The sequence below is a fragment of the Doryrhamphus excisus genome, chromosome 19 (assembly GCF_030265055.1).
Source record: "Doryrhamphus excisus isolate RoL2022-K1 chromosome 19, RoL_Dexc_1.0, whole genome shotgun sequence".
Lineage (NCBI taxonomy): Eukaryota > Metazoa > Chordata > Actinopteri > Syngnathiformes > Syngnathidae > Doryrhamphus > Doryrhamphus excisus.
Window position 1 is genome coordinate 11,275,472 of NC_080484.1, and position 21,972 is coordinate 11,297,443.

At 41.3% G+C, this 21,972-nt stretch overlaps 2 protein-coding genes across 3 annotated transcripts; one reads left to right on the forward strand and one right to left on the reverse strand.

Moving 5' to 3' along the window:
* Nucleotides 1-66: 66 nt before the first annotated feature.
* acss1 (acyl-CoA synthetase short chain family member 1) lies at nucleotides 67-9,480 on the forward strand. Of its 2 annotated transcripts, XM_058056848.1 has the most exons (14): nucleotides 67-470; nucleotides 579-675; nucleotides 752-951; nucleotides 3,157-3,332; nucleotides 4,152-4,304; nucleotides 4,400-4,547; nucleotides 4,799-4,936; nucleotides 5,421-5,513; nucleotides 6,964-7,076; nucleotides 7,352-7,478; nucleotides 7,560-7,687; nucleotides 8,446-8,509; nucleotides 8,589-8,704; nucleotides 8,773-9,480. In XM_058056848.1, exons 1-14 carry the CDS (start codon nucleotides 176-178, stop codon nucleotides 8,941-8,943), a joined length of 2,019 nt encoding a protein of 672 aa, XP_057912831.1. In that variant the 5' UTR covers nucleotides 67-175; the 3' UTR covers nucleotides 8,944-9,480. The 2 variants fall into 2 exon arrangements, with proteins under 2 accessions (XP_057912831.1, XP_057912832.1); XM_058056849.1 differs by lacking the exons at nucleotides 67-470; nucleotides 579-675; nucleotides 752-951 and adding an exon at nucleotides 1,644-1,856.
* On the reverse strand, nucleotides 8,975-21,830 carry abcd4 (ATP-binding cassette, sub-family D (ALD), member 4). Its single transcript, XM_058056850.1, has 19 exons — nucleotides 21,509-21,830; nucleotides 21,285-21,403; nucleotides 20,187-20,314; nucleotides 19,975-20,114; nucleotides 19,783-19,899; nucleotides 18,806-18,931; nucleotides 18,401-18,451; nucleotides 18,080-18,174; nucleotides 17,878-17,999; nucleotides 17,324-17,415; nucleotides 17,158-17,247; nucleotides 16,784-16,989; nucleotides 16,614-16,705; nucleotides 16,495-16,531; nucleotides 16,334-16,383; nucleotides 15,676-15,728; nucleotides 15,534-15,610; nucleotides 15,324-15,439; nucleotides 8,975-9,372 (listed from the first exon to the last, which is right to left on the reverse strand). Exons 1-19 carry the CDS (start codon nucleotides 21,550-21,552, stop codon nucleotides 9,271-9,273), a joined length of 1,857 nt encoding a protein of 618 aa, XP_057912833.1. The 5' UTR covers nucleotides 21,553-21,830; the 3' UTR covers nucleotides 8,975-9,270.
* Between the last annotated feature and the right edge of the window lie 142 nt (nucleotides 21,831-21,972).

Consider the following 21,972-nt stretch of genomic DNA (forward strand, 5'->3'; position numbering starts at 1 on the left):
GTTGGAAAAGATGACTATTTCACATTGGTTGTGCTTGTACCGCCCTTGAACGCACCACAAGCCCAGCCCTCCCCCGTTGTGGAACTTTGAGTGCAGTTAAAACAATGCCTCCACAGTGCAGGGACATGCTGAGCTGTCATATTTCTTCTTAGCCGGATTAATTTTCACGTTGACAATGTGGCTCTCTCACGGATGCGCGCAAGTGTCGTCAATCAGCCGCCGGTTGCTGCGCGCGGTGGGCCGGAGGAGAAAGAGCCACGGAGCGGCTTTCTTGCCGGAGGCTGTGGGCTTCGAGGGTGTGCGGGACCGCGCGGGGCTCCAGGAGTTCTCCGTCGCTCACACGGAGCGCTTCTGGTCCTGCGTGGCGCGTCACCGGCTCGACTGGATCAGTCCGTTTCACACAGTCTTGGACTACGATCTGGACCGGGGAAAAGTGAAATGGTTCGAGGGAGGAAAGCTGAACGTGTCCGGTAAGGTTATGGGGGAAATGCAAAGTCCCTGGGACATTAAACGCACCACACATTGTTGCTTGTACTGTATAATATATGCACTGTATAATATATGTAATTATGATGCAGTAAATTGCCTGGACCGCCATGCACACAGCAGCCCACAGAAGATAGCACTCATTTGGGAGCGAGATGAACCAGGGTCAGAGGTCAAGGTCACATACAGGTTAGCCAGATTTAGCCACACGCCCCCGTTCATTCCCTACTGTCATGTGTTATTGTTATTGTTTTTGTTTCCACAGTCAGTTACTGGAGATGACCTGCCGCGCTGGCAACCTGTTGAGGAGGCGTGGTGTGAAGAAGGGCGACACGGTCACCATCTACATGCCCCCGTGCCCTCTGGCCGTGGCGTCCATGTTGGCCTGCGCTCGGATAGGCGCCGCTCACAACGTGGTGTTTGCGGGCTTCAGTGCCGAGGCGCTGGCGGAGAGAATCAGAGATGGTGAGTGATGGACGGAACACAATCCATTATAAAACCTTTATTAACGCTGCACTATTTTAACATTATTTATTCATGCTCACTTCGAGGCTAATTAACTCTTAGAGAATAAACCCAAATATAACTTTGAAGATGCATAATGGAGATTGGAGACGAACATGATTGATAATTGTAATTTATATATCTTTAGTTGGATTGAGTAGACTTTTTTTATGTAGCATTAAGTTCCATTTCTGGTGCTATGGTTATCATCACCCTTTTCTGTCAGGGAACGGTTCGGGGTTATGGGCTGAACTCCAAAATGCAGACACTTCCGTGTGAGTAAAGATGAGAGTTTATTGATGCTCAGAGTTCATGAATAGGGGAAGGGGGACTCTTCGGAGGACAGGGTAAGGATGGCTGGGCAGTGAACGCAGCAGCAAGGCCATACAGGGAAGAAGATGAATCCCACTGGAAAAGTGCACAAATAAAAAGGTGGTCAAAATCATCATATTGATAACTAATAATGACACAAAGCTTTTTCTTTGAATAAATATTTAAACTGTAAATCTTTTTTTGCCTTTTTACAAAATAAAAAAATATTGAAAAATCACAGTGTTAAAAACGTTTTAAAAAATAATACATGACCATGTATTTGAATCCCTCTCCTGTCCATTTTCTACCAGCAATGGCTGTCCTTCCGGTAGTTTCCGGTCAGAAGCCAATACACGATTGTCATTGGCTAACGCCAGCCTATCGGCTCATTTAGTGGTCAAGAGGTGAACTTCGCGCCTAGCTAGCACAAACATTTTGCCGAAGAATAACGAACGAACGAACGAAAGAAAGAAAGAAAGAAAGATGAGGAGTACGGTACATTTCAACACGAATGGGCAGAGGAATTCGCCTTCGTGGAGGAAGCACGTTTGGCGGTGAGTCTAAAACGGAGCTGTCAAATGTAATCGATGAAACGGCACTTTGACACACCCTATGCTACATTTGCATATAAATATCCAGCGGGGAACACTCGGAAGAAGGCACGCTAAGAGATAGCTTCCAAAATACAAGCTAGCTAACAGCCCTGTGTGTGGACGTCGGCTAGCTTTGTTGCTACTTTAGGGACAGAAAGCCATTCACAAATGGCGAATTTGCCAAAACATTCATATTTGACGTGGCGAATTAACTTTTTGACAACTTTTCGGATAAAGACAGGATAATCAACCGAATAAAAGACATGCCTCTGACAGCAGGAACTGCTGAGTATGGTACCATTACCATGGCAAGTCACGTGACGCCTCAACGCCTGCATGGAACTTAACCCCACCACGTGCTTCTACTGTAGATGTTCCACTGTCATATGCCTCACCGTGAACCTCAAATACTATATACATCTCTGTGATTTTCCGTTTTTATTCTGCTTGTGAGTTACATTTTTACCATCTATACAGAAACAAGTTATTTTTTTAATGCACCGTTCAATGCTTCGAGGCTCTAAAGTGTTGGGATGTAAACAATGGTCAAAACACAATTTCTAGCAGAAAATGTTCTCTAGTAATGGCACCTCAGGCACTAAATAGCTTATTTCCCTCTCTTGATATCAGGCCAAGATAAGATAATCCTTTATTGTGGTCACAGAGGAGGGAATTCCAGTGTCAAGGTAGCAAAGAGCAAAGTATGAAAAGGCAGCATTGTCAAAACTCAACTCCCATGTCTTTACAGCAGCTGAAGCATCGAATCCATCTTACTTACGTGTACGAGTAAAACTAACAGGCCGAAACCTGAGACAGGACCATCAGTACTGCTCCATGTGCTACTGGATGTTCTTCAGCCACGTTTTACTGCATGTGGGACCGTGTGTTGGCAATAAGAGACATGAGGGCTTGGCACACATACCAACCCACAGTGGGTCCAGAGGTTGATCTAGGTCAAGAGTTTCTTATCAGAGGGTGACCGTATGCAGTTTCACTTTAAGTCATAAATTTCCACAGCAAAGTTTTATGGACTGTCAAAGCGTTTACTGGCGGCAGTCAGCCTAAAATGCTCACTGTTAACATTTGGACCAATAATATATCATTTTTCATAAGAAAATACACAAGATATCAAACAACAATTGTGACTGTACAATGTGACTTCACATTTTTCAAATCAAGCTTATTTCTGGCCAGGTATGCATATGATTAGCTTTTGATTGCATAAGAAGCTAGTAACGACTTTCTTTGTGTACTCATGCAGCCCAATCCAGCACCGTCATTACGGTCAACGAAGGTGTCCGAGGCGGCAAGATCACCCACCTGAAGAAGACAGTGGATGCAGCGGTGCAGGGTTGCCCGACTGTGCGACAGGTGTTAGTCGCCATGAGGACGGACACGCCGGTCACCATGACGACAAAGGATGTCGCCATGGAGGAGGTGAGCGGGCACAGGGCCAGTCCAAATGAACTGTGGTGTACATCATCGGCACTGGATTATTAGGCTTAATTGGTTCCAGACCAGATAGAGGTAAGTGCATTTCAGCCAAGTAGGATTCAATATTAATACATGGAATATTTTCATAGTTAGATCATGGAAAACCTGCTTTCTAAATACAGGTTTTCACTAGAGCCCTGTAGACATGAAATAACACCACCATTGTCACCTTTACACTCTCGTTTGCATTATATTGCTAAGGCTACAGGATCACATAACAGTGGCTGCTGCTAGCATAGCAGGCTATTGAGATAAGTAGTTAACCTATTCAAGTTACTTATTTTAAACTTAAGTGTTTCCAACGGAGTGAGGAAGAAACTTACCACTTCCATACAGAATGAGCAGAGAACTTTTTTCCCCCCACTCAATCTAAGCCAGGGGTGGGCTTATATTTTGACTTGCGGGCTGCATTGGCTGGGGGGGCAAGAACATATATTTAATATACACACACTATGTTATGCTTCTAATTTTCCTTGAATTATTTGTCTAATTTTATCTGTAAAAGTGTTATACTATCAGCTGTATGTTCTCATGTCCCTTTTTCAGGAGCGCTTTAAACATCAGACCACATCAAACTATGGCATTTAATTTTGTTACCAATACTACATACTGTACATATAGCTTATCTTTCAATATTGTTTGACTAATAACACACCCTAGTCAACCATGAAACAATCATTTATTGGTTATTTTTGGGGGAAAAACACAATAAAGTGAGTGAGGAACAACTGTATTTGTAATAACCTGAGCTTGTCCGGGCAGGAGATGAAGACGGAGGACACGGTGTGTGAGCCGGCTGCCATGGACAGCGAGGACGTCCTGTTCTTGCTGTACACATCAGGCAGCACCGGGAAGCCCAAAGGACTCGTGCACTCTCAGGCTGGATACCTGCTTTACACCTCACTTACACACAAGGTAGCCAAAGCTCGTTCAGGGGAACCCGCTTATGTCCACCACCTCTTCAAACCCCCCTCCCCCACGTATGTGTGTGTGTGTTCTTCTCGCTATAGTATGTCTTCGACTACAATGATGGCGATGTGTTTGGCTGTGTCGCCGACATCGGTTGGATCACAGGACACAGTTACAGCGTGTACGGACCACTGGCCAACGGAGGGACCACGGTGCTGTTTGAGAGCACGCCTGTTTACCCCGACCCAGGTATGAGTGCTTTGGATCACTGCTCATATAATGGCATTAACCATATAACTACCATATAAAGGCATTAAGCCTTGAAGTATTAAGGCTTTTGAAGTACACAAGCATGGGCCTGGAGTGCTGGACTGTGATGTTTACTTGAGGTAAAATTAGGATCTCGTGTACCCACACGAGTCCAGACCTCGCTCATGTTCTATGTCACACAGCTGCACGTGCTCCCAAAGTGTTCTCAAGATGCGGTCTTGTGTTTACAGGACGGTACTGGGAGATGGTGGAGAGGCTTAAAATCAACCAGTTCTACGGCGCCCCGACGGCCATCCGCCTACTGCTCAAGTATGGGGACGAGTGGGTGCACAAATATGACCGCTCCAGCATCAGAACACTCGGATCAGGTACAAAAACCTTTTCCCCGCCCATTGATGGTGGCAGTTTGCAGTCCAGTCCATGTAGTTGTTGTTATATTGTTTGGGTGTTATTAGGGTGAGGACCTCCTTTTTATTAGTTTTACAATTAAAACATAATTATGGAATTAGTTTTGATAATTAATTTTTTCAAGAAACAATCCAGTCACCCCCATTCACGCCAAGACGTATGGAAACAGGTCATTCAGCTTCTGTGTTTGTTTTTGTTCCTGCTGCAGGGGAAAATCATCAGAGGAATTTCCGCCAAGAACATATATACACACACACGCGCGTGCGCGCGTACATCCACATACTTAAAACAGCATGGAATGTGGCGATGGGGTGGTTATTTAACATGCCCTGGTAAAGTCACTTCACCCTGTAATTTGAGTCTCAGAGGTCGTGCATTACTTCTTCCTGGTTGTCAACCTTGCTGCACAAAAACAACATGGCTGCCTTGTTTTCTCTTGTGCAGTGGGCGAGCCCATCAACACTGAGGCGTGGGAGTGGTACCATAAGGTGGTGGGAGGAGGACGCTGTCCCGTGGTGGACACCTGGTGGCAAACGGGTAAGCCAATACCACCACCAAGTGTGACATAAAGATTGTTTGGCGGCGCCCCCTGTAGGTCTGGATCAGAATGCTTAATAATCCTCGGACACATGGTCAATGATTTATGGCTTATCAACACGTTTTAATTTGTTTAGATGTATCTGCTGCAAAACGGTTAAAGTCTGCAATGTGGTGTGTTCGTCGGTCTTTAAGCTAAAGGCAGTGATGCATAAGATCAGGAATGTATGTGTATGTACAATATCACAGTGCAGGCCAATGTTCCTCCCCTTCCACGCACCACCACCACTGAATCAAACCAGATGTTTTCCTCATAGTGCAGGCCCTTAAGTCATCCCGCAGAAGATATTTTGTTATTTTTACCAAGAATAACAATCGCAGAGGCATTTCATGGTCACTTTAGAGAACTAAAAAGCAGATACAGTACATACTTTTACCACTGGACGGTGACAAAGTGTTAATAACTAGGATATGTTGGGTTGGAGTGTACATGTACAGTATGTATCATAAGTGTACCTTAACATCTTAGCCTAGATAGTACCCTCCAGCAAATTAGCATACAATAACATAACCCTATAATAAACAAATGAATCAGATGAACAGATGACCATAAGACCGTGGTGTACGTGTTGTAAATTAAACAGAGTAGCCACCAAATGGCCAATATCTCTTAATTAATTAACAGCAGCAGCGGCGGCACATGAGGCGCTTAGGAATTCCAGACACAGATAGAAGCTAAAATGTTGTTGTTTTCCCAGACTAATGTTTCCAATTAGGACTAAGTGGCTTTATTCATAAGGTGACATTTGGTACACGTGGGAGCAAGTTAGCCTGTTCAGATGGTGCGTTTGATGTTGATCCCTTGCCGGCATACGGACTCCCGGGGCGGATCATACACGGCAGATTGCAGGATTTCAAATAGATTTATACTTTTTTTTTGTATTTCATTTTTACATATACAGTATAAAATAGCCTATTTATGTGTGTATTTATACATATATATAAAGAAAAACGTTGTTATATATTTGTATGTAAAGTAATAGAAGTTAGTTTTACTTTTTGTTGTTAAATTTTCATTGTACATTTTTGGAGCCTCTGTAGTATTTTTATATTTAATATTTTTACCAGCAGTGAGTGGCTACTGTTGTGTCCCTCTTTAGTAAGAGCAGCAGCCATCTCCCCGCCCCCGGCCGATTTTTGGAACAGTTACCACCCGTAAAGAAAAGACAAATACCAAAAAGCAGATTATGATGTTTAGGTCCTTGTGGTCCAGGCTGTCCGACCTAACTGCTTGTGATTTACTTAGTGTGGCTTTAAGGTGTAACTGTTAATCATTAACGCAACAATCAATGGTGGCATTGTGAACAACAATCCGCCTCAAGAGTTGAGGAAAAATGAAAAACACCCCAAGAGCACTTCCATCATATGACTGGTTGTTCTTCCTTCTCAGAGACGGGTGGGATTTGCATCGCCCCGAGGCCGTCGGAGCCGGACGCAGAGATTGTCCCGGGAATGGCCATGAGACCTTTCTTTGGCATTAACCCGGTGCTCATGGACAATGAGGTGTGTGTATACTGTATCTGTGTGTATACTGTATCTGGGTGTGTGTGTGTTGAGTAAAATGGCTGGGAACGTCCTGGATGGAGGATCAGATGAGGATTATAAAATAGTCACCAGCTGTGTCACTTTTGATACCCGCCCTGCCCCCACACATCACACACACACACACACACACATGTGGAAGACGTGTGTGTGTGCTTGAACCGTCATCATCCTGTCATAAATTAGCGTGTTTTAAAGCCGCCTTTGTTTAAAAGTGATATTTTCTTGTGCTCAAGGGCAAAGTGGTGACCTCCAATGATGCTTTGGGAGCACTTTGTATCTCTCAGCCGTGGCCCGGCATGGCCAGGAGCATCCACAACGACCACCAGAGGTTCATAGACACCTACTTCAAAACCTACCCTGGTAAATGTGTCCTCCAATGTGGTCTAGTGTTTGTACTGGGTTTGGGTGTTGAGATGATGTCATGGCCTGTTGGTCACATAGGTTACTTCTTTACCGGCGATGGGGCCCATCGCTCGAAGGAGGGCTACTACCAGATCACTGGTCGCCTTGATGATGTCATCAACGTGAGCGGCCACAGGATCGGCACAGCTGAGATTGAAGATGTAGTGGTAAGAGAACTTGTTCCTTGGTATTGATAAGATTAAAATCTTAGTTTAGGCATTTCTCCTGTAAGTGCAGCATATGTTAAAGAACACCTGCACTTGTTTTGGAATTTTGCTCATCATCCACAATCCTTATGAGACATGAACACGCATCCTTCTCTTTTGTGTGTTCTAAATATATAAAAACCGATAAAGAGGCAGCTGAGAATGTAAATAATGTGACAACACAGAGGTTATGTATTTGTCGGCATTGAACTGTATCCATGTCCAAAATAACTTCAAAAGTTCGGAAAGGATTTAGATGAAATGTTGCGCTATCATGCTAGGTGTTAGCATGCTAACATTAGCAATGGTAGCATAATTATACTAACATTTTTAGCATTTTCAGCGGTAGGGTCGGCATTGAACTGTATCCGTGTCCAAAATAACTTCAAAAGTTCTGAAAGGATTTAGATGAAAAGTTCTGAAAGGATTTAGATGAAATGTTGCGCTATCATGCTAGGTGTTAGCATGCTAACATTAGCATTGGTAGCATAATTATACTAACATTTTTAGCATTTTCAGCGGTAGGCACTTATACACTTTGTGCTATTATGCTAGGCCTTAGCATGACAATGTTATCATTTAAGTAAATCAAACCCTTGCATTGAATGTTTTCTCACAGAAAAGAAAGATGTGTGTTCATGTCTCACATAATGGGCAAAACTCCCCAAATGTAGTTTTCTTTAAAGATGTGCATTAATGGTACTGCTGTAATGTGGTAGAACCAATGTTCTGCGGTGGCTGAGTCTGCAGTCATCGGCTGCTCACATCACATCAAAGGACAAGGTGAGTAGGAACACGCTTTCCATCGTGCTTACCTTCACACACACTGGCAGGAAGTCAACTCACTTCCCCCTTCCTGCAGGGCTCTATGCATTTGTGGTCCTAAAGCAGGACGTCCAAGACGTGGACCTGACTTCACAGATCAACAACATGGTCTCTAACAAGATCGCCAAGTACGCCTGCCCGGACCACATCCAGGTGAGTTTGTCGGACATGTTTACAAATAACATACAATGGAACTTGTGGCTTTTCTGTTCTGCTTGCAGTTTGTGCAACGTCTCCCAAAGACACGTTCAGGAAAGATCATGCGGCGGGTTCTCCGTAAAGTGGTGGAGCGTGACCTGGGCGGGCTCGGTGATCTGAGCACGCTGGACGACCCTGCGGCTGTTCAGGAGATCATCCAAGGTCACAGTGACCTCTGTGCTAAACAACCGTGATGGTGACGACAAATTTGAAAAGGACTTGTAGTTCTACTAAACAACTTTTAATTCTTCGTAAGCAATAGTCTTCTGTACATTCCACATTAGTTGACTTTTGTAAACATGAACCTCACTGCCCTCATTAGCACAGACCTCCGCCAAGGGGAAGAAAAATAAAGTGCAATAACTCAAGAGACAAATCTGCACCTTTATCCTGATCTGCACCAACACTTAACCAAGACAGAGGTAACGAAAGGATGAAAAGGATTTTGGCTGAAGCCAACATGGAGTCACCTTGTCGAAGCATCCACCGTAGAAAACAGTGTGTGGAGTGTTGTCCTTGACTCAGAAGGCCAAGACATCATCCGGGAGGCTCCCATCGGCTCCTTTTAATCTCCGCAACTCCCAGTGACCGGCGCCAAATAGTTTCAACTGGATATCGTGATGCTGGGAAGTACAAAAGCATTAGAGAAAATTATACTTAGAACTGTCAATCTAAAATACTATACAGTGGCAACATCACGGCTCTGAATACGGCATACAAATAAAAGAAAAATGCATGTGAAATTGTACTTATTCAAAATGTTGTTTTTTTGTTTTTGTCAAAGTGCTTCTAATGCACTTTTCTGGTCAAAAAAACAGGGGAAACTAAACACACACTCAACGAGGGCCCCAAAAGCACCCAAAAACGGCAGAAAACGCCAGTGTTTGAGGGAGCTGATTTTTGACAAAAAACGTAAGGGGTTAGTATGTCGTTTTTTTCATTTTTTTCAACTTGCTTCTAATACACTTTTAAGGTCGAAAAAAACACGGAAAACCACACACACACTCAACAGGGGCCCCAGGAGGTCCCAAAAAGGGCATAAAATGCCAGTGTAAAATTTAGTGATTTTTGACAAAAAACGTAAGGGGTTAGTATGTCGTTTTTTTCATTTTTTTCAACTTGCTTCTAATACACTTTTAAGGTCGAAAAAACACGGAAAACCACACACATACTCAACAGGGGCCCCAGGAGGTCCCAAAAAGGGCATAAAATGCCAGTGTAAAATTTAGTGATTTTTGACAAAAAACGTAAGGGGTTAGTATGTCGTTTTTTTCATTTTTTTCAACTTGCTTCTAATGCACTTTTCTGGTCGAAAAAACACGGAAAACCACACATACACTCAACAGGGGCCCCAGGAGGTCCCAAAAACGGCATAAAATGCCAGTGTATGAATTTGGTGATTTTGACAAAAAACGTAAGGGGTTAGTATGTCGTTTTTTTCATTTTTTTCAACTTGCTTCTAATACACTTTTCTGGTCGGGAAACCTCACACACACTCAACAGGGGCCCCAGAAGCACCCAAAAACGGCATAAAATGCCAGTGTATGAATTTGGTGATTTTGACAAAAAACGTAAGGGGTTAGTATGTCGTTTTTTTCATTTTTTTCAACTTGCTTCTAATACACTTTTCTGGTCGGGAAACCTCACACACACTCAACAGGGGCCCCAGAAGCACCCAAAAACGGCATAAAATGCCAGTGTATGAATTTGGTGATTTTGACAAAAAACGTAAGGGGTTAGTATGTCGTTTTTTTCATTTTTTTCAACTTGCTTCTAATACACTTTTCTGGTCAAAAAAACAGGGGAAACCTCACACACACTCAACAGGGGCCCCAGAAGCACCCAAAAACGGCATAAAATGCCAGTGTATGAATTTGGTGATTTTGACAAAAAACGTAAGGGGTTAGTATGTCGTTTTTTTTCATTTTTTTCAACTTGCTTCTAATACACTTTTCTGGTCAAAAAAACAGGGGAAACCTCACACACACTCAACAGGGGCCCCAGGAGGTCCCAAAAAGGGCATAAAATGCCAGTGTAAAATTTAGTGATTTTTGACAAAAAACGTAAGGGGTTAGTATGTCGTTTTTTTCATTTTTTTCAACTTGCTTCTAATACACTTTTAAGGTCGAAAAAACACGGAAAACCACACACATACTCAACAGGGGCCCCAGGAGGTCCCAAAAAGGGCATAAAATGCCAGTGTAAAATTTAGTGATTTTTGACAAAAAACGTAAGGGGTTAGTATGTCGTTTTTTTCATTTTTTTCAACTTGCTTCTAATACACTTTTAAGGTCGAAAAAACACGGAAAACCACACACATACTCAACAGGGGCCCCAGGAGGTCCCAAAAAGGGCATAAAATGCCAGTGTAAAATTTAGTGATTTTTGACAAAAAACGTAAGGGGTTAGTATGTCGTTTTTTTTCATTTTTTTCAACTTGCTTCTAATGCACTTTTCTGGTGAAAAAAACAGGGGAAACCTCACACACTCAACAGGGGCCCCAGAAGCACCCAAAAACGGCATAAAATGCCAGTGTATGAATTTGGTGATTTTGACAAAAAACGTAAGGGGTTAGTATGTCGTTTTTTTCATTTTTTCAACTTGCTTCTAATGCACTTTTCTGGTCGAAAAAACACGGAAAACCACACACATACTCAACAGGGGCCCCAGGAGGTCCCAAAAAGGGCATAAAATGCCAGTGTAAAATTTAGTGATTTTTGACAAAAAACGTAAGGGGTTAGTATGTCGTTTTTTTCATTTTTTTCAACTTGCTTCTAATGCACTTTTCTGGTCGAAAAAACACGGAAAACCACACACACACTCAACAGGGGCCCCAGGAGGTCCCATAAAGGGCATAAAATGCCAGTGTAAAATTTAGTGATTTTTGACAAAAAACGTAAGGGGTTAGTATGTCGTTTTTTTCATTTTTTTCAACTTGCTTCTAATGCACTTTTCTGGTGAAAAAAACAGGGGAAACCTCACACACACTCAACAGGGGCCCCAGAAGCACCCAAAAACGGCATAAAATGCCAGTGTATGAATTTGGTGATTTTGACAAAAAACGTAAGGGGTTAGTATGTGTTTTTTTCATTTTTTTCAACTTGCTTCTAATACACTCTTCTGGTCAAAAAAACAGGGGAAACCTCACACACACTCAACAGGGGCCCCAGAAGCACCCAAAAACGGCCTAAAATGCCAGTGTATGAATTTGGTGATTTTGACAAAAAACTTAAGGGGTTAGTATGTGGTTTTTTTCATTTTTTTCAACTTGCTTCTAATACACTTTTAAGGTCGAAAAAACACGGAAAACCACACACACACTCAACAGGGGCCCCAGGAGGTCCCAAAAAGGGCATAAAATGCCAGTGTAAAATTTGGTGATTTTGACAAAAAACGTAAGGGGTTAGTATGTCGTTTTTTTCATTTTTTTCAACTTGCTTCTAATGCACTTTTCTGGTGAAAAAAACAGGGGAAACCTCACACACTCAACAGGGGCCCCAGAAGCACCCAAAAACGGCATAAAATGCCAGTGTATGAATTTGGTGATTTTGACAAAAAACGTAAGGGGTTAGTATGTCGTTTTTTTCATTTTTTCAACTTGCTTCTAATGCACTTTTCTGGTCGAAAAAAACACGGAAAACCACACACATACTCAACAGGGGCCCCAGGAGGTCCCAAAAAGGGCATAAAATGCCAGTGTAAAATTTAGTGATTTTTGACAAAAAACGTAAGGGGTTAGTATGTCGTTTTTTTCATTTTTTTCAACTTGCTTCTAATGCACTTTTCTGGTCGAAAAAACACGGAAAACCACACACATACTCAACAGGGGCCCCAGGAGGTCCCAAAAAGGGCATAAAATGCCAGTGTAAAATTTAGTGATTTTTGACAAAAAACGTAAGGGGTTAGTATGTCGTTTTTTTCATTTTTTTCAACTTGCTTCTAATGCACTTTTCTGGTCAAAAAAACAGGGGAAACCTCACACACACTCAACAGGGGCCACAGAAGCACCCAAAAACGGCATAAAATGCCAGTGTATGAATTTGGTGATTTTGGCAAAAAACGTAAGGGGTTAGTATGTCGTTTTTTTCATTTTTTTCAACTTGCTTCTAATACACTTTTAAGGTCGAAAAAACACGGAAAACCACACACACACTCAACAGGGGCCCCAGGAGGTCCCAAAAAGGGCATAAAATGCCAGTGTAAAACTTAGTGATTTTTGACAAAAAACGTAAGGGGTTAGTATGTCGTTTTTTTTATTTTTTTCAACTTGCTTCTAATGCACTTTTCTGGTCGAAAAAACACGGAAAACCACACACACACTCAACAGGGGCCCCAGGAGGTCCCAAAAAGGGCATAAAATGCCAGTGTAAAATTTAGTGATTTTTGACAAAAAACGTAAGGGGTTAGTATGTCGTTTTTTTCATTTTTTTCAACTTGCTTCTAATGCACTTTTCTGGTCAAAAAAACAGGGGAAACCTCACACACACTCAACAGGGGCCCCAGAAGCACCCAAAAACGGCATAAAATGCCAGTGTATGAATTTGGTGATTTTGGCAAAAAACGTAAGGGGTTAGTATGTCGTTTTTTTCATTTTTTTCAACTTGCTTCTAATGCACTTTTCTGGTCGAAAAAACACGGAAAACCACACACACACTCAACAGGGGCCCCAGGAGGTCCCATAAAGGGCATAAAATGCCAGTGTAAAATTTAGTGATTTTTGACAAAAAACGTAAGGGGTTAGTATGTCGTTTTTTTCATTTTTTTCAACTTGCTTCTAATGCACTTTTCTGGTGAAAAAAACAGGGGAAACCTCACACACTCAACAGGGGCCCCAGAAGCACCCAAAAACGGCATAAAATGCCAGTGTATGAATTTGGTGATTTTGACAAAAAACGTAAGGGGTTAGTATGTCGTTTTTTTCATTTTTTCAACTTGCTTCTAATGCACTTTTCTGGTCGAAAAAAACACGGAAAACCACACACATACTCAACAGGGGCCCCAGGAGGTCCCAAAAAGGGCATAAAATGCCAGTGTAAAATTTAGTGATTTTTGACAAAAAACGTAAGGGGTTAGTTAGTATGTCGTTTTTTTCATTTTTTTCAACTTGCTTCTAATGCACTTTTCTGGTCGAAAAAACACGGAAAACCACACACATACTCAACAGGGGCCCCAGGAGGTCCCAAAAAGGGCATAAAATGCCAGTGTAAAATTTAGTGATTTTTGACAAAAAACGTAAGGGGTTAGTATGTCGTTTTTTTCATTTTTTTCAACTTGCTTCTAATGCACTTTTCTGGTCAAAAAAACAGGGGAAACCTCACACACACTCAACAGGGGCCCCAGAAGCACCCAAAAACGGCATAAAATGCCAGTGTATGAATTTGGTGATTTTGGCAAAAAACGTAAGGGGTTAGTATGTCGTTTTTTTCATTTTTTTCAACTTGCTTCTAATACACTTTTAAGGTCGAAAAAACACGGAAAACCACACACACACTCAACAGGGGCCCCAGGAGGTCCCAAAAAGGGCATAAAATGCCAGTGTAAAACTTAGTGATTTTTGACAAAAAACGTAAGGGGTTAGTATGTCGTTTTTTTTATTTTTTTCAACTTGCTTCTAATGCACTTTTCTGGTCGAAAAAACACGGAAAACCACACACACACTCAACAGGGGCCCCAGGAGGTCCCATAAAGGGCATAAAATGCCAGTGTAAAATTTAGTGATTTTTGACAAAAAACGTAAGGGGTTAGTATGTCGTTTTTTTCATTTTTTTCAACTTGCTTCTAATACACTTTTAAGGTCGAAAAAACACGGAAAACCACACACACACTCAACAGGGGCCCCAGGAGGTCCCAAAAAGGGCATAAAATGCCAGTGTAAAATTTAGTGATTTTTGACAAAAAACGTAAGGGGTTAGTATGTCGTTTTTTTTTCATTTTTTTCAACTTGCTTCTAATGCACTTTTCTGGTCAAAAAAACAGGGGAAACCTCACACACACTCAACAGGGGCCCCAGAAGCACCCAAAAACGGCATAAAATGCCAGTGTATGAATTTGGTGATTTTGGCAAAAAACGTAAGGGGTTAGTATGTCGTTTTTTTCAGTTTTTTCAACTTGCTTCTAATGCACTTTTCTGGTCGAAAAAACACGGAAAACCACACACACACTCAACAGGGGCCCCAGGAGGTCCCATAAAGGGCATAAAATGCCAGTGTAAAATTTAGTGATTTTTGACAAAAAACGTAAGGGGTTAGTATGTCGTTTTTTTCATTTTTTTCAACTTGCTTCTAATGCATTTTTCTGGTCAAAAAAACAGGGGAAACCTCACACACACTCAACAGGGGCCCCAGAAGCACCCAAAAACGGCATAAAATGCCAGTGTATGAATTTGGTGATTTTGACAAAAAACGTAAGGGGTTAGTATGTCGTTTTTTTCATTTTTTTCAACTTGCTTCTAATGCACTTTTCTGGTAAAAAAAAAACAGGGGAAACCTCACACACACTCAACGAGGGCCCCAAAAGGCCCCAAAAAAACAAAATAAATGAGCATTTGAACAAGAAAATAAATTATTGTCCTCACCTTCTCCAGACTACTGCGGTGTCCCACACTGATAAGTGTCATACCCAACTGCTTGCAGATGCGATACAGTTGAGACTCTGCCTCCTCAGTCAAAGCACTTGTGGCTTCGTCCAAGACTGTCACCATCAGGCCAAGAACAAAAAAAACATGGATAATACAAGACTTTTGTTTAAAGATGAGGGTTTTTTTTCACTGTGGAATTCAACACACCTGCGTATTTGGGCTGCAGGTAGAAAAGGCGAGCGAAGCAAAGACGCTGCATCTCACCTGGAGACAGGACATCGTACCTGCAGACACAAACTCATGAGAATGTGTGGAGAAGACAATGATGTGTGGACAAAATGTCTCTTACCAATTCCAGTCTACTATTTCATCCAGCCCACCTGTTCGCTTCATCAGACTGAACTACATCACAGAAACAAAAACAAACAAATTAAACTCAAATAAGCGGAGGAAAGTGGATGGATGGATGGCATTTACACAAGAACATGATGATTGAAGGAAACATTTTCACACACTCACATCCACCCACAGTTGTAAAACCATCAAATCCTCCCACAGAGGAAATTTGCGATAACCATAGAAATGGATATATATATATATATATATATTTCCATTTCATCACAGGGCACATATAGACAAACAACCATTCACACTCACATTCATACCTATGGACAATTTGGAGTCGCCAATTAACCTAGCATGTTTTTATACATATATTATTTATATATATATATATATATATATATATATATATATATATATATATATATTTAGCACGTTTAGCCTATAAGAAAGAACAATTTAAATACAAAAAAAATTGTAACAGAAATTAATCACACAGGAATGGATTCTTTTCCAAATTCATATAGCCTTAATCGGATGTATTATGCGTCATAAGACTTTATTTATGCCAAGATTTATGCCATTATTTCCCATTGGAAAACATTTTGAATTTGAACAAATAAGTGTGTCCAACATCTTTGGATTATGTAAAATGTGAACCTCACCACCCCTGCCAGCTGAAGGAACTTGATTATCCTTTCATCATCCACAGATCCTGAGATGAAAAAAAACAGTATCATCATCATTGAATAAGAATCTTCAATGCATAACATAGCAATATACAGTAGTATATTAGCAATTACGTATGGTGAAGTGATGTTGATACCTGATGCTGGGTAAATATCCTTCAGAGGGTAGATGACCTGTTGGGAGTTCAGGCTTTTATTTTAGTAAGACTTCATGGTTATTAGAATGCATTCTAGAGAGGAAGTGGTGAGTAGCGACCTGTTCCCGTAGCGTGCCATCAGTCAGGTAAGGTTTCTGGGGCAGGAAGAGGGTTCCTCTGGGCCCAAAGCATGTGGTCATTTGGACAAAACCTGATGAAGCAAAGCATAAACGCACATTTGTCCAACTTGACTGCTGTTATGTTATTTATGATGCATGTGTGAGCTCACCGCTCTCTGCCTCCCATAGTCTGTTAAGGACCCGAAGTAGGGACGTCTTGCCGGTTCCGGTGTTACCCACCACCAGCAGATGTGCTCCTTCTCGAATAGTCAGGCTCAGGTCCTCCACCAACTGCTGGTCTGAATACGGGGATTTGAAGGTGAGGTGGTCCAGGATGAAGGCCGTGTCCACAGGGCCCCCATGGACATTGAAGTCACTGCATGGACATGTCAAACTAAAGTGACAACAAAATCTGTTGGATGTAGTGCTACCTTGTCCCATGCCCTGTCATACTCGTGTCAAACCTTCGAGTAATTAAGATTCACGCATGAAGTCCTAATAAGTCCCACGAGTGTGTGCGTGTGTCTGCTCCTTCCACACAGACCTGTCGAAGTCGTAGCTTTCCCCAGATGCCGGGTCGTAGTCGCACTGCTCGCGTAGGATGCCATCCATCACCTCCCTCAGCTCTCCAATCCTGAAACAAACACACATGAGGGAGCGTGCGAAGGAGGAGGAGACGGTGGTTGAGTTTAAGCATGCAGAGCGCTTACCTGTGGGTGTAGCCTGCTACGTCTGACAGTGTGGTGGACAGGTCTATTAGCTGGGTGAAGCCATTTATCAGGTAGATGCACACAAAGGCGTTCTGCGTGTGGACAAGGACGGAACAGAGGACACGGCTGGTAAAATACCAAACAAAGAAGCAGTACCTGCTGATATAATACTGTTATACAATATATGCAGTTTTATAGACATAGGTAATACGAGAGTAATATCTCATTCCCTCTACTGCACTCTTTGCTTTGTTAGAACAAGCGTGTGCTGCCACCTAGTGGCTGCAAGGCATCATGGCGCAACTAAACATTAGTATTCATGAGTATTTTAAGAGGTGTTCAAGCGCCTTTTCTTGACTGTGAAAAGAGACAGGACACTAGTTTCAACTCATACTCTAGTTTTAATTAATAATTAGACATTTGTTTTGTCAGCTACAACACAAATCCAAGATTTTGGGACTGCTATTAACATATCTAAAGTGGCTCCCCATATCCTTTCACTTTCCTGTTGGAATGCGTGTGGACACCCGTGGTAGAAACAGAGGAAGCCCTACCCTGCTGATAAGAGCGCTCAGCTCTCCAGGCGACAGAGAGTCGTAGATCCCGCCGAAAATGGGAATGCCGATGATGATGTAGCTGAGGAAGCCGCCCAGATAATCAAAGGTGTTCACCCCAACTGGGACGGGATAAACAACAGAAATAAGATGGTGCCTTTAAGTGGTGTGTGTCTGACACTGTGTGTGTGTGTGTTCTTACTGTAAAGCCACAGCTCTTTGTTTATTAAACTTTGCTGTGTTTTCAGCAGAGACTGCAGGCGTCTGTTGGTCCTCATGTGCTCCACTTTACCAGCTCTACAACACACACATTTAGTCCCACAACACATTGACATAAACAGAGCAATCATTTCACTATAATGAGTGTTATGTCAACAGAAGTGGTTGACGATGTACATCTAAGTCAGCATAGGCATGCTCTTTTTTTTTAGTAATGGTGGAATGAAGTTGATTGACATGGCTTTGACATTTGGAATGGGTCAGTAGATTGTTTTGATGATCTAGCAGTCCTGGTGTGTCTTACCTGTAAAAGGCCGCCGACTCAGCGTTGACTCGGATCTGCATGTGTTTGAATCTGTGCACAAGAAAAGATCATGCCGGGATTGCATTGTTTGTCCAAAATACACTTTTTGTTTAAATAGCATGTTTATTCCCATCCAAAGAGCAAAAGTATGGGATACTTTTGACTCCTCCTTGTATGGAAGTGGAAGTGCAGCTCTCCTTCATAAATGACCTCCACATCCTGTGTTATTTCCGAAAAACGCCAAAATTGCACAGATGCATCCTGTCCAATATGGGTGGGGTGGTGGAGGCAGTCAGTGTGAATAAAACTACACAAGGCAGGCCCTTTTAAGTAGTAGATCCGCTTCCTCAAATAGAAAACACAGTACCATGGTAATGCGCACGTACGTACATGTGCAGTACATACCTGAAGTCTCCCTCCAGTTTTTCTTGTTCAAACAGTGTGGACACAATGGGCCCCATCAGGATCTTATTGGCCACGGTCCCCAGCACAAAGTAACCAAAGATAATCACTGGACCCATCCAACCTGTGCTGCAATATTATACAGTATATACATTATCATCACACACTAAAACAACAAAAAAACAACACAACTTCACTTATATGTGACTATGTCAAACAAAAGGCAGGGTTTATACTGTCAATCTAAATTAAATAAATAAAATAAATAAATAAACTATATATATATATATTTTGTGAAATAGTTGACAAAGCTTGAAGCTAGTTTGAATTTTCTCTCCTTACATTAGGCTTTTATTTATTACATTATTCATTCTTCTTGCAAATTTTTCTCATCACATTATAACTTAATTTCCATAATATTTTGACTTTATTATCTTGCATATTATACTTTTTCTTTTCTTTAATTTTCAACTTTTTACTATTTTCATCTTTATTCTTGTAAAATTACTATTCTTTCAATTTTTTGCTGTTGTTTTTTAGTTTACTTGTTTAATTGTATTTTTAGAATGTGCAGAGGGCCAATAAAAAACAGCCGAGGGCTGCAAATGGTCCCCAGGCCGCACTTTAGACACCCCTTCTGTAAATGAATGTTAATAAAATGATATGAAGTCACTAAGAAGTGCAAGACTGGCTAAATAAATGCCACACAGTAAGATGACACTTATATATATCTTTTATATATTTATTTACTGCAAATATATTTCTATTCGTATCACATTTTTATTCTTATCATTATCGCTTATATTATTTTATTATATTATATTAATTGTTGGACTACAACAAGCAAATACGTTGTTAGTATCACTGCAATATGGAACTTTAATGCATCATATTTTCATAGATATTGCAGTTTACATCAACCAGTGAATAGAAAATGACTAAATATGATAGAACAGAGAGTGTATACATGTAAAGAATACCTGTAGAAGCAGTGGTAGGTGTAGTAAGCCAGTGTGAAAGGCGACACAAGCAGTCGACTGGCCATGGTGCTCATCTGCTTGCATAGCCTCTCCGCATCCTGACTGATCCTCTGGTCACTGTGCGGGGAAAACAGGCGCACCCCTTCTTCAGCAACACTACTAATATCGGCCATGTGAATACAGCCAGCTTACGGGTTGTCTATGTCTTCTCGGAGCACGTTGAGTGTGTAGTAGACTCGTCCCTGGAAGTAAGCCGTGTGGAGGCTCTCTGTTAGCGTCTTCCTCCAACTGATGTACATCAGGTTGGAAACGTACTGGTCCAAGCTTTTCAACTGTTAAAGACAATGTGTAGGATGGTTATTTTGTCGATTTTATTGTACTGTGTAGTGGATCCACAGACTTACAAAGGAGTTAAGCACAATGACCACCATGGCGGTGAGCAGCAGGCTCTTGAAGCCTTTGCTGTCCTTGTCAGCCAGCACATTGTAGAAGCGACTAGGAAGGACACCCACCTGGTAAATGATCAGCTGCTCTGGTGAGAGGAGAAACGAAAAAAAAAAAAACATGTGTTAGCACCTCGTAAAAAAAAATTGAAAATCAGGCAATGGTGTGAGTTAAAGGTCAGATGCAGACAAGTCACTTTGCTATCAGGAGTGAAGTTGCACAATGACACAAAAGAGAATGCGTCCGTAATGAAGGGTGATTATGCTGACAGCATCAGGTTATCATGGCAATCATTATCATGCACATGTGCCCCCCAGTGGCTGTGAGTAGCATAAAGCAACGGTGTGACCTCCTGTCACCCTAATTCCATGCACTTCTATCACTTCCTGCTCAAAAAGCAATACCTCCATACTGCCAACCAACTATAGCACCCACGATTACTCAAAACAAACCAGGTAAACTAAACCCAAAGCAACATTTTTTTAATTATTATGTCAGGAAAATTATATAATTAAAGTATGGAGCATGCAGAAAATAAAGAAAAATAATTGAGCATAAATCTGTAATATTATGAATTTCTCATGGAATAGTGCAACTTCATTTTTATGACTGTGTACTTTTAGAATTTCACATTAAAATGTAAAAAAATAAAACAATTTACACGCTATATTTTAAATACAATATTTATATATTTATAAAATTTTAAATACAATTTAAATGAAAGATTGGACATTTTTATTGAATAAATGTGAAAACTCAAAACATTTCACGTTTTTTCTCGTATTACGACTTTATCTATATAAACAAATCTTGTAATATCATGACTTTTTCCTCATGAATTTCATTTTTTTCTCCCTGGTAATAATACGGTAGACCCGGACTTGAGTTGTTACTGACATAAGCGGCTGAATTACGAGAATAAATTTCATATTAGAAATGTTAATATGATATATATTCACGATTAGCATGCGAATAATATAAACTTGCAGACTTTCAACTTTCACGTGCAACGTACTTCCGGGTTTGCAGTGTGTGTGTGTGTGTGTGTTGCAATTTACCAACTAATGTGATTCCAAGCAGAGTCCCAAACATGAGAACACTCTTGTTGCTCCATGAAGGAAACAGAACCTTCTGGATGCTGCAGAACCTCTGAACGAACTTCCAGTCCAATTTTGGTCTTCATTGAAATGGCAAACATAAGAGATTAGGAACTCAACACCATTGTGATGACACAATAAACGTCTATTGTGACGCAATAAAATGCAACGTTGACATTTCTTACCTTTGTGATGTTCTTGTACCATTTGACTTTTCTAAGGGAGACATTTGTGCTGAGACATAAAACAACTATGCCAATCGAGCTAACTTTGTCGCTGCACTACAGCAGCCTAAAGTGACGGAATTTACAGCGTTCAGGAATAAAGCTGACGGGAAAATGTGTGAAATGTGTGAAAATTGTGACGCTACCGTTACGATAATTTTCATTAAACTTGTCCTTGCATTTAAGACCAGCCGGTATAGTGAGGACTTTCTCATCTCTTCCCTCTATTGACTGGCTTATTCCTCATAAACAAACGCGTCACTTCCGCATTAACAGGATGTTGTGACATTTAAAAATAAAAGTCGTCAGAGAAGAGAACGTAAGAAAACGTCAAAACAACTATATCCACCTGCTAAGAATCATGGAATTAAACCCAATAGTTAAGGAGGGTATGACAGCAGGACCTGATGATGACTTTCATCACC

Excerpts from the sequence above, each read along its gene's own strand:
- abcd4 (XM_058056850.1), bottom strand. The coding sequence starts at position 21,552 with ATGTCTCCCTTAGAAAAGTCAAATGGTACAAGAACATCACAAAG. Across the intron at positions 20,315-21,284 it reads GCTTGGAATCACATTAGTTG|AGCAGCTGATCATTTACCAG; the intron begins GTAAATTGCAAC and ends TCCTCTCACCAG. Across the intron at positions 15,611-15,675 it reads GAAATAGTAGACTGGAATTG|GTACGATGTCCTGTCTCCAG; the intron begins GTAAGAGACATT and ends TTGTGTCTGCAG.
- acss1 (XM_058056848.1), top strand. The coding sequence starts at position 176 with ATGTGGCTCTCTCACGGATGCGCGCAAGTGTCGTCAATCAGCCGCCGG. Across the intron at positions 952-3,156 it reads GGCGGAGAGAATCAGAGATG|CCCAATCCAGCACCGTCATT; the intron begins GTGAGTGATGGA and ends GTACTCATGCAG. Across the intron at positions 4,305-4,399 it reads ACACCTCACTTACACACAAG|TATGTCTTCGACTACAATGA; the intron begins GTAGCCAAAGCT and ends TTCTCGCTATAG.